Consider the following 12,232-nt stretch of genomic DNA (forward strand, 5'->3'; position numbering starts at 1 on the left):
ATAGTATGTAGTTTTATGAGACTTTAAGATTTTTGCCAACCTGGTCTGTGTATAACAGTGTTTCATTGTGATTTTAATTTGTCGTTCCTGGTTTCTATTTTAATTTGTATCCTGATTTCCTGAGTTTGAATGTATTTTCACATGTTTGTAAGCCATTTGAATTTCCTGTTTTATAATGTGCCATTCATGTTCCTATTGGTGGTTTGCCTTCCTAAATTTCTGTTGGTGAATTGATGTCTCCAAATGATGTTTACTCTGTTTCTGCAGAACAAATAGTGGAGAAAGATGAAGGTCCATATTATACTCATCTGGGATCTGGCCCCACAGTAGCCTCCATCCGGGAGCTCATGGAGGAGCGGTGAGTGACGCACAGATGTCCAAGGAGAAATGGGCAAGTTGTCAATAGAACGTGCATTTTAAGCACCTCTCATTTTCATTGCCTTATCCTAGACAGCCTACAGAAAGGAATCCCTGATACCCAGACTGTGGAAAGTTGAATGTGGGATTTTCCCCCGCTTGAGGTCTGGGTTCCTTTCTGTCTGTAGGTCTGCCCTTCGTATATCCCTCTGTCCCCGCTTTCTCTCTCATAATTGACAGTTTTCCTTTAAGAAATGGGGTTGAGTGGCTGTCTGTCCTGTGGAGTCCCCAGGGCTGAATTTTGCAGTACCTTTCCTGTGGCATTGTTCAACAGGCTCTTCTGCCCTGTGTCCTGTAAATCGGCAGTTTTATCTAAAGGCTTGATCAGAATCTGATTGTTTCTTTCTTTTAAAACTACTTCCTAGGCGATGTTTTGTACCACCACTGGGAGGAATGTATGCCTCATATTTGGCCAGTGGCACCTGTTTAGATCATCTCCTGAGTCATTTTGACATGATCCTAGGAATTCTTGATTTCTTGTATTTTTATGGGGGAGAAATTATTTAGAAAAGAGACTTCAGGTGCTGGGAGTGCTCATTTCTCTAGGCCATTTCAAGTAGAAAGAGCCAAGATATATGTGTAGGTGTTTTATTTTTGTTATTGTTTAGTGATTAAATACATTTGAGTTCATGTACATTTACAATTCAATACAAGACTTTAGGGCTTTTACTTAACAGCTGTTTTGCTTTTTTACCAGTGAAAGTAGTTTTATATAAATAGAAACTTTTAAATCCATGTGTGTCCATAGTAGATACTAAATACTGTGAGTTCCAGAGTGTAGACAGGTAAAGTAGCTTGGTGCTTGAGAACACTGGGACCCTGGAGCTGGACTAAGGTCCAGTCCTGGCCCTTCCACTACTGCTGAGTTCTTTGGTAAGTTGCTTTACTTCTGTGTGACTCGGTTTTCTTATCTACAGAATAGGGATGATAAAAGTATGTACACTGAAGGAGAATTATGAGCATAAATGGAATTGATGTCTAGAAAGCATCTGGTGCTTACTAGTAAATATTACATACAGGGGGTCTACATCATATCCACATGGACTGTGGGTTTTTTATAACTAATGTTTATTAATATTTTAATAGTAAAGTCACAGATTATGTAAGACATAAACATGTTTGCTCATACATATGCATACAGATGTGGAAGGCCAAGGGCTGAGTGGCTTAGCATTTCCAGAAATTTGGGGACCAGATTTTATCTGACCAGTGTAGCTAAACTGATAAATCAGTAGAAAACATGATTTTGAACTGCATAACTATAGTGATGTCCTCGAATGAATAAAAGGTAAGATGGACGGAGGACAGTGATCTACTGTAAACACTTAATTATCCTTTAGCATCTGGAAACATTTATATTCATAGTAGCCCATCAGAAAAGCATTTGATTAAAGACCGAGTCTGTAAATTCAAGCCTGATTGAAAGAGCACCTCTGAGTCCATGAAAATCATCAAAAAGTCTACAGATTACAAATGCTGGCAAGGATGTGGAGAAAAGGGAACACTTAAAACAGTCTGTGGGCTTCCCTGATAGCTCAGTTGGTAAAGAATCTGCCTGCAATACAGGAGACCCCAGTTCAGTTCCTGGGTTGGGAACATCCACTGGAGAAGGGATAGGCTACCCACTCCAGTATTCTTGGGCTTCCCTTGTGGCTCAGCTGGTAAAGAATCCGCCTGCAATGCAGGAGACCTGGGTTCGATCCCTCGGTTGGGAAGATCCCCTGGAGAAGAGAAAGGCTACTCAATCCAGTATTCTGGCCTGGAGAATTCCATGGACTGTGTAGTACATGAGGTCACAAAGAAACGGACACGACTGAGCGACTTTCACTTTCAAAACAGTATGTGGGATTGCTGAGAAAAACAGATATCATATTAACACAAATTATGTGGAATCTAGAAAAACAGTTCTGGTGAACCTGTGTGCAGGTCAGGAATCGAGATGCAGACATAAGGAGTGGACGTATGGACAGGGGTTGTGGAGGAGATGGGGAGAGGAGGGTTGGAGGAATTGGGAGAGTAGTGTTGACATATATATATACATACACTACCATGTGTAAAATAGAGAGCTCATGGGAACCTTCTCTGTAGCACACGGAGCTCAGCTCCCTGCTCTGTGATGACCTAGAGGGGTGGGATGCGGGGGTGGGGTGGGAGAGAGGTCCAAAAGGGAGGGGATGTGTGTATACTTACAGCTGATTCACTTCATTGTACAGCAGAAACTAACACAACCTTGTAAAACATTTATACTAAAAAAAGACCAGTGTGTGTGGTTTTACACGCACCCCTGCATGTGCCCACATGTATATATGTTGCAGCTTTGAGGCTGGAGTGGGCATTATTTTGGCCAGCGATTTTTGTGAGGAATTTTGACACCATTGTTTACAGGTTGAGGGCTGCACTGGAGTCAGATATATAAGTTTGATCTGAGATCGTTTTTACATTTGTTTGTTTCTTGGTAACAATTTTATAAGATTTCTAGACACTTCTCTAAATAACTTTTAGTTATAGAAAAGTATGCTTTGAAAGAAGGATTAAGAGATAATGATACAGTTGAGATTTGTCCTTTCCTTTTTTCTCATTGCTTTAAAAATAACAGCCAAGTGTAGATTCTTCAGAAACTGATCCAAGGGAGGGATTCCTCTCAAGACCAGGAATACTTGTGTTTTTCCTCAGCAACTGGTTTATTTTTATCTTAAGGACCTTGTAAATCATGGAACAGATTGTGTTTCCATCTTTATGTTGGCTGTTAGTAAGCTTAGCACCAGATTTGTGTATCCTCATTAAGAGGAACGTAATTTCTCATCTTTGGCCCATGGAAGTCTATGCAGGTTCACCCCTGAGTCCTTCATACGTAACCCTAAGGAGCCTTCATTAGCTTCCTTGATTTCTTATGTGATGAAATGTTCTAGACTCATCTCTTTAAAATATGCATAAGATCCCATCGTTTGCATTTTGCATACAAATGTCATGTCTGTCTGTTTCCCCCTTTACTCTGATTTTATCACCTGTTATTTTTATCACATAGACGTCTTCTTAAGCTTCTTCTGCAACAAGGAGGGGAATGAATGATTGCTGAAACACACCTCGATGGGAGTCTAGTTTGTGAATGATCTGAGCTATCTCTTTCTCTAGACTCCCCACCCCCACCCCACCCTTTCTCTGCAGGACCACTCTACAGCCAGGAGTTGGCCAAGACGAGGAGGGAAGAAAACTGAAATCCAGGGGATGTTGGTGCTTTTAGCTTATCTGGTAAAGACTTTGGAAGGAGGGGGAGGTTCAAAGCAAGTCCTGAAATATTATACAATTTATTAATGGGTTCCATACCTCCAGGTACCCAAGTCCTTGTCATCATAGGTGATTGGAGTCAGGTGTTTAAACCCATGTCTGAGAAGGGCCTGCTGCACAGGGACATGTGTCCTGTAACTGGGAAGGGGATTCTCTGCAGCCTAGCAGTTCATTACATGTTCATTCTAGGAATGAAGCACCAACACCCTGCTAGCAAATCCTCTGAGTTTGGGGGGAACTGGTCTCATTAATGTGTGATGGAGGTAACCCCAAAGAATCACAACTTTAGATCAGCAGTTATCAAGCTTGAGCATGCTTCAGATTTCCAAAGGACTTGTGAAAGCACAGATGGCTGGACCCCAGCCCAGGGTTTCTGAAACAGCAGGCCTGGGATGGGATTTGAGAGTCTGTATGCTCATCCCAGCACCACCTTTGAGAATCACTGGCTAAGACGATCAAGTTACCCTTTAGAATAAAGTTTCAGCCTATCCTTGCAGATTTGACTTTGGGGTCTAGGAGTTCATCTCTATCCTAACCTCTTAATGATAGGCCAGAAACTAAGACATTTAAGAAAAAAAGAGTTAAATCCAGAGTTGTTGGTTGTCTTTAAACACAGAGACAGTCCTGGTTAAAAAAAATTCTGCCTGATCAGACAGTGCTTGGCTCTTTTATTTGCTCTCAAGTACAAAGTTTACTGCAAGAAGCATTTCTCATGAGGATAGCACAGTGGGGAAGGTCTTGGTCAGAAAGCCCAAGTCTGTGTCCTCAACTCACCGTTCTGTGGGGAACGATATCCTGTGGGTTTCAGTGAGAGCGGTATGGTTGCTTTGGGTCATTCTTCCTACAGCGGCCCCAGGACACACTGAATGCCCAGGCTCTGCGCGCATGGGCCTCTTCCGGATAAATGCTTGTGGGGTTGAAAGTTTTCCAGGAGTCAGACAAGAGCAGGACTATCTGGTCTTTTCCTCTTGAGCCAGACCATGCTATATATAAACTCCCCGAGTCCTGTCTGCAAACACATTCTATAGCATAGCCTGAAAACTTTAATGTAGCAGTTATCAGCTTTTCACTTCATTCCCGAGATCTTGAGTGAAATAGAAAACATTGAACTCAGAGAAACCTTAGGTCAGCATTTTCAAAAGTACTTGTTTTCTTTTCCAGTTACAAAAATAAAACATGTCTATAAAAGGCCATTTTCAAAAAGCTTATAGTGAATAAAGCTAATTATCCTCCGAGAAGAAAAATTTTTTCAAGTTTAATTGTTTTCTAAGCATTTACAAAGACACGTGTATGTGATTAGAGAAATTTTGAACAAAATGGGATCAAGAGTAGTATACCCATGTTGGTGGAAACTTTCTTCTCCACTTGATTTTTTTCACGTCAGTACATATAATCCTGTTGAATCCTTTTTTGATAGCTATATGGTTTTCCATTACATGGCCATTTATTTAATTATGTTTTATTTAGTCAGTCCTATACTAGATATTTGGGCTTCCCTGGTGGCTCAGTGGTAAAGAATCTGCCTGCCAACACAGGAGACGCAGGTTCGATCCCTGGGTCAGGAAGATCCCCTGGAGAAGGAAATGACAACACACTCCAGTATTCTTGCCTGGGAAATCCTGTGGACAGAGGAGCCTGGCAGGGTTTTGTGACAATCCATGGGGTCACAAAAGAGTCAAACACAACTCAGCAACTAAACAACAACGATACTGGATATTTTCGTTGTTTCTAAATTTTCTTGTTGATGCAACAATATCTTGTTCCTAAATGTTGGTGTATTTCTACAAGTTATGTCAGAGATAGAGATTCCTAGAAGTGAAGTGGATAAGATAATTACGTATATGTATTTGTATAAAGAATATGTAAAACAGTAGTGGTTATGATAGTTATGATACAAATGCCTAGTAGTTATGATAACATTACCCTCTATTAAATAATATACTGAAATAATATGTCATGACCAAATTGGATTTATTACAGAAATATAACAATTGTTGGATTTAGACAGTCTGTTAAAATAACATACCTTGTTAATTGACCAAAGGAGAAAATCCATTCTTCTGTGTCCTTAGTTGTTAAAAATGTGTTTAATAAAATTGATCAATGCTTTTTTTAAAGGTTTTGAAAAATTTATTTATGGCTGTGTTGGGTCTCATTACCACCTGTGGGCTTTCTCTAGTTGCGTGACTAGGGGCTGCTCCCTAATTGCCATGCATGGGCTTCCCATTGCAGTGGCTTCTCTTGTTGCAGAGCATGGGCTTTAGGGCGCACGGACTTAGTTGCCACTCAGCATGTGAAGTCCTCCCGGAACAGGGATCAAACCCATGTCCCTGCATTGACAGGTGAATTCTTAACCACTGGACCACCAAAATTATCAATTCTTGATTAAAAATTCTTAGAACAGGAAACCCTTAATAGAGCTCTTCAAAATAAGGGAGTCTCTGTCTGTAGCCCAAAGTTAGCATGCTGCATGCTCAGGGGTAAGTAGTTGGAAACATTTCCAGGAAAGTCAGGAAATAAGCAAAGATGCCTGCAGGAGCTCTGGAAGCGCTAGCCGGTACAGACAGACAGGAGCCTGAAGTAGAGCCATGGAAAGTGGAAAGGAGAAGCTGGCAAATAACTGTTATTCTCAGATGATAGAATATTGTATTAGAAACTAGAAGCTATTAAAAATAAGACAATTTAGTAAGATGGATGTTTGCAGTTTTATGGGCTCTTCCTTTGTGCCAGAAACTTTGACGGATTGGCCAGGAAGTTCATTCAGATTTGCCAGCCCCTATTCCTGTATGGACTTTTTGGCAGTGCTTTAAGGCACTGCCAAGCGTAGGAGACAGGAACCATTTTTATGTCCATTTTACAGATGAGGAAACTGAGGCTTAGAGAAGTTCAGCTGTTTGGCCATAGTCTTGTAACAGAAGGGCTGCGTGGGCTCTCAGGCCGAAGCTCTCTGATCCCATGGCTGCGCTGTAGCCAGCATTGCCCCCGGGGTAGTTGTGTGCCCTTGGGCAAGTCAGTTCGGCTCTGAGGGCCACAGCTTCTTCACCTCTGAACGTGGCGAATCCCTGAGTGTATGCACACGTGTGTGAGCCAGGGCACGGGTGTGTTCAGGAACCAGACGTGTTTACTGTAAGTCCAAGGGGATCTCGGAGCCAGTTTATACTGGGAGGCCACTTCCCCCTGGCCTCAGCTATCTTTCCTCATCTGTTCAAATGTCATTTGGGGATTGTTGAAAGAGAGTAATAAGGATTTCCCCGTTTGTTTTCTTTTGTCTATTGAATTTTATTGACTTCATAAGTAGCTAAGACTGCTAACAGGGCTGATACAAATGCCTGTGTTGAGCCTTTGGTTTGAGTGCTCAGAGAGAATCATCAGAGAACTTGTGCCCTGGGGCAGGATGGAGCCAGGTAGGCCAGAGGCCTTGAGGTCTGTAAGTGGAGTTGTGTTCTCAGAGGCTCGAACACAGAATAAACGTTTAAATCTTTCTCTCCCTTCTCTGTTGCCCCCATAGTAACTAGAAACCCAAGCGGAAAAACCCTGAGACTTGCCTTCTTACCAGGACTCCTTTGGGATTCAGTTGTGCTAATGGTGGCTTCTGTCTTGCTCTCCAGGTACGGAGAGAAGGGGAAAGCCATCCGGATCGAGAAGGTCATCTACACGGGGAAGGAAGGGAAGAGCTCACGTGGCTGCCCCATCGCAAAGTGGGTACGTGTCAAAGCTCCACAGCCCAAACTGGACTGGGAAGTGGGGGGCAGACGTGTGCACTACCCAGGGAGCTATGAGCCAGCATCTGGAGCTGTCAGGGTCATCTTCCCCCAGCCTCAGCTGCTGGTCCTCACTTTGTTTAAATGTCAGCTCCTGATGTCCAAGGCTGGCCTTGGAGCTTCTCTAGTTGTTATGCTCAACTTGTACTGCCCCTGTGGTTCAGGACTGCAGGGGAAGGAGATGCTGAAGCTAGCTGGAGACATCATCTTGCTCAAGGCTGGGCCCCACCGTGACTCCTCTGTCCCCTCCGTGTGCCTTGGCGCTGGGTGTCCCTGTCTCTCGTCCATAAGATCTAAGCCTCTGAGCACAATCAGGACAGCATTGCATCTGCTGACTTCTGAGCCACTGTTTCCTGTAGGCAGCCTGCGTTTCATGGCAGAGGGAGCACCAGTAACCCAGACCCCAGTTTCACCCAAAGTTTTCTGACCCGTCCTTCCAGCCCTCATAGAGCACTTTAGAACCACTATGGAACCCATGCCCACAGCAGCAGCAAATTTATCAGGCAGCTGTTTGCTCACTGCTTGATAGGGAGACTATGCATGGAAAATAGAAGGCTCTGTCCCTGTGTTCAAACTGCTTGTGATGTAGAGACAGCAGGAAGTAAGATCGTGGAGACTTGAATAATCAAAGTTTAACATTGAGAGGCAGGCTTGGTGCTGTTGAGTTCAGGGGCAAGGGATGTGAGGGGCAGGAGGAGTTCAGGCTGGGTCTTCCAGAGAAGATGGATAGGCATGGGGCCATATTAAATGGGCGAGGAGAAAGGTGGAAGCATTCCTGGTGAGGAGAGTCATGTGGGCAAAGGCAGAAAGGTAGGGTGAACATGCACTCAGCTCACCGAGTGAAGGATAGTAGTAACATGAGCTTTGTCAGACTGTTTTTATCTGGTCTATATCCCATCCCTTTGCACCTTTACGTTTAATGAAAATAACAGGTATCTAAACCTGAACTTTGGAGAAGGAAATGGCAACCCACCCCAGTGTTCTTGCCTGGAAAATCCCAGGGATGGCAGAGCCTGGTGGGCTGCCATCTATGGGGTCGCACTGAGTCAGACACGACTGAAGTGACTTAGCAGCAGCAACAGCAGCAAACCTGAACTACCATGTATCTATTTGTAGCAATTTTCAGACAGTAGCACAGAATGATCTGGAAAAATCTGAAATACATAAGAGTATTCATAGGAAGAATGTTTTCCCCACCCTTGTGAAAGATGGTCATTACAGTAGGAGATTAGTTATTTCTCTGGCTGATCAGGGTGGGGTGTTATCCCTCCCAGAGAACCCATTAGGGAAGTAGTCTTTTTCCCTTCCTCTTGCTAATTTATGTAGTAATTTATGAGGAATTCCAAAGTATCTGGCAAGAAACTAAAGATCCCTGGGGCACTGGCAGACTTTTCAGCTTCAGAAACAGTTGCCACCTTAAAGAAAACAGTTGGCTCTGTGGACAGTGTTGAGGATAAGAATATGCATCTTAGTCCTCAGACACCCGTGGTGAAACTCTAGCTCTTGACCAGCGCTCATGTGTCTCTGCTGAGGGCTGGGGAGGAAGGTGCCCAGGGAAAGCGTGAGATCCGTTTCTGGGGCTGTGAGAGGAAAGTAGAATGAAGGCAGGAAGAACGTGGTCCTCAGAACTCTGGTCCCTCCAGGCTCTGCGGACAAATGCCCAGAGCTGGGCACATGAACGCAGTGCTTTGTCCAGAGGTTGGAATAGCTTGTGGATATCACCAAGCCTGGTGGAGTGCCCGTTACCAGCGCCCATCTTCTTTCTTTTTGAAAGAAAAGCTCATATAGAAGGGAATACATAGTGACGGAGAGGTGAGGAAATTCCACATCTGATGAGTGAGAATGAAATGAGAGAGGAGGGAAATTTTGTTAATGAGTAGAGTGGTAGATCGTAGAACTATTACAGTGGCAAGAAGATGGCACTGCTGTGTCGTTTTTTGGTTTCTAACTAAATCCCATAGTGTGGTGAATTTCCCTTGATTTTTGCCTACACAGCCACCAAATACGCTGTGTATTACGGTTGTAGGGCTCATCTAGAGTTCCACCTCCTTGGAAGCTGGAGAAGGGACAGAGGTTCCCTTTCTCTGCCCCCGTGTGGAAATGGCCCACAAATGCTAAGGACAGCTTATTCTTCGTGGCAGCACGGCCGTGGTCCGTCACCGTGGGGGTGGCAGCGTCCACCTCCCTAGGCTGGGCAGTGCTTCCTGTGCTCTCCCTGCTGCCCCAGCCCAGGTCTAGGTCCTGGGTTTTCTTTCGTGTCTGTGTTTGCAGCCATTACCTTCAGCTACAAGCAGTGTGCCCAACAAGCTTTAGATTTAACCAGCTGGGATCTTGGGCGACAAAGCTGAGGTGCATCATGGATGCCCAGCAGATGTGTGTTCAGAGAATGATCTAAGAAACCAGTGGCGACCCGCCCCCACCCCCGCCGAGAGCCTGCTGGTAATGTCAGATTTTAAGGTGGCCTGTACAAAGTGTGGAAGTCAGCAAGCATGGAGATGAGGGAGCGATGCAGGTAGCATTCCAAAGGCTCAGAATAAATGGAGGCACACCAGACGCAAACGCTGCAGACACGTAAATGGGCTTTTGGTAGAAGAGCCATGGAGATGCTGCTCAGGCCAGCCTGTAATGGTAACAAGTCAGAAGGCAGATACTTGAAGGCCCACTGGCAGCATGGTGGAGCAGACTTAACTGGGGAACCCCAGTGCTGGAGCTAGGACCGAGGGTGAGTCATGGGGGCACAGACTGGGGTTTCTTCCCGGTGCTCTGTAGGCTCAGTGCTCAGGGAGTCCCTGCCCCAAGTCCAGGTGATTTGTTTATGATCCTGTGATGGCGCGTGAGCCGTCTATGTTGCTGTGCTCTGGGTGTTGGTATGTTCGCGCCTTACGTTGGCCTTTGACTTCTGCACTTTGTGTATTCCTTCCTGCTGGGTCCCTCCATAGCGTATGGGAGCTCCGCTTTGTCGCAGCTTTTTTGAGTGTATCCAAAGGCCTGTGAGGGTGTGGCCACAGGGCTGTCTGCTCGTGCCTCAGTACATTTATGTGTGACTCGGAGAAGGCGATGGCAGCCCACTCCAGTCCTCTTGCCTGGAAAATCCCATGGATGGAGGGGCCTGGGAGGCTGCAGTCCATGGGGTCGCTAGAGTCGGGCACGACTGAGCGACTTCCCTTTCCCTTTTCACTTTCATGCATTGGAGAAGGAAATGACAACCCACTCCAGTACTCTTGCCTGGAGAATCCTGGGGACGGGGAAGCCTGGAGGGCTGCCGTCTCTGGGGCCGCGCAGAGTCGGACACGACTGAGGCGACTTAGCAGCAGCAGCAGAGACATTTAGGGCTTCCCAGGTGGCTGAGGTAAAGAATCTGCCTGCTGGTGCAGGAGATGCAGGAGACCCAGGCTTGATCCCTGGGTCGGGAAGATCCCCTGGAGGAGGAAATGGCACCCCAGTCTAGCATTCTTACCTGGAGAGTCCCATGGACAGAGGAGCCTGGCGGGCCATGTCCATGGGGTCGAAAGCAGTCCGACACGACTGAGTACGCACGCGCCGGCAAGCGCGGACTGGAAACCCCTAGGGCACGGCCGCAGTCCGAGCTGTGACAGTGCAGCTGTCTCTGTGCTCTCCAAACGTGTGTCACACATGAGCGTAATTAGCCAGTGCTCTTCTGAGGCAAACCCTAGTACCTACTATGTGTGCAGATGCCCGTGAAATGCCCGGCTCAGTCTGCAGAAAGCCAGCTGCACAGGGATATGATGATTGTCATTTCATATATTTACTGATCCACAAAAACAATTTTACAAATAATGTTGCAATCAGTGCTTCCACAAAGGGTGGAGGTGGTGGGCACCATTACTGCTATGGCTCAAAGCAGGAACTCTTGGCCCAGATATGTTTTGTTTAGTATACAAGATGTCCTTTAAATTTTGAAGGAAATTCTGGTACATGCTGCCTTATGGATGAAACTTGAGGATGTTATGCTAAGTGAAATTAAGCTGCTCACTGAAGGACAATTGTACAATTCCACTTATGTGAGGTACCTGGCATAGTCAAATTAATAGACTCAGAAAGCAAAATGATTGTCACCATTGACTGGGCCCAGGGGAGAATGGAGGGTTAGTATTAAATGGGTGGAGAGTTTCTGTTTAGGAAAATTAAAAGTTCTGGAGATGAAAGAAATTCTGGTGATAGTTTGTATAACAACGTCAGTGTGCTTAATGCTAATGAATTGTATACTTAAAATGCTAAATTTTGCATTATATATATATATTTCCCACCATTTTAAAAATGAATTTTGTGTTCATATCTTTAAAAGGAGAGATTTCATATGAAAATCTGGATTTCTGTTTTCTTCTTCCCAAACTAGAATGGGTAGGTGCACTTGGCTGGAATTCTCACCAGGCAGTGACCCAGGGAGAGAGGTCTGGCTTCCCATGTACCCTCAACTCCTTAGTTGCACCCCTGGCCTGCTTTCCTTACTGATAGTGCCTGCCTGGTGGCTCCCTCAGCATCAGCCTGCACTGATGTACTCATGACCAAGCCTGCCTCCAGCCCAGATACCTCCTGACCTCCAGACCCATTCTGTTGATTCTGCCCAGAATAGCCACCCCAGTATTCCAAAGTGCCTCCACCTCGGGGTGCTCCCTGCTACCCTACCAGGAAACACTGCCCACACTCACCCACTTGTCTGCATCACGGAATGTCATTGAAGACTTGTGCCTGGCCCTCAGCTCCTATAGTGAGGTGGTCCCAAAGTCCCCTTTCTCCTGAAAGTCTCT

General features: G+C 45.3%; 1 protein-coding gene across 2 annotated transcripts in view; it reads left to right on the forward strand.

Annotated features, from left to right (window-relative positions):
* Positions 1 to 12,232, forward strand: part of TET3 (tet methylcytosine dioxygenase 3) — a 101,965-nt gene that overhangs the window by 75,314 nt on the left and 14,419 nt on the right. For both annotated transcript variants that reach the window (XM_068982870.1, XM_068982877.1), the window contains exons 4-5: positions 268 to 358; positions 7,311 to 7,404. In XM_068982870.1, coding sequence (XP_068838971.1) covers positions 268 to 358; positions 7,311 to 7,404 — 185 coding nt within the window. The remainder of the gene's footprint in view (positions 1 to 267; positions 359 to 7,310; positions 7,405 to 12,232) is intronic.

This window comes from Capricornis sumatraensis, chromosome 1 (assembly GCF_032405125.1).
Source record: "Capricornis sumatraensis isolate serow.1 chromosome 1, serow.2, whole genome shotgun sequence".
Lineage (NCBI taxonomy): Eukaryota > Metazoa > Chordata > Mammalia > Artiodactyla > Bovidae > Capricornis > Capricornis sumatraensis.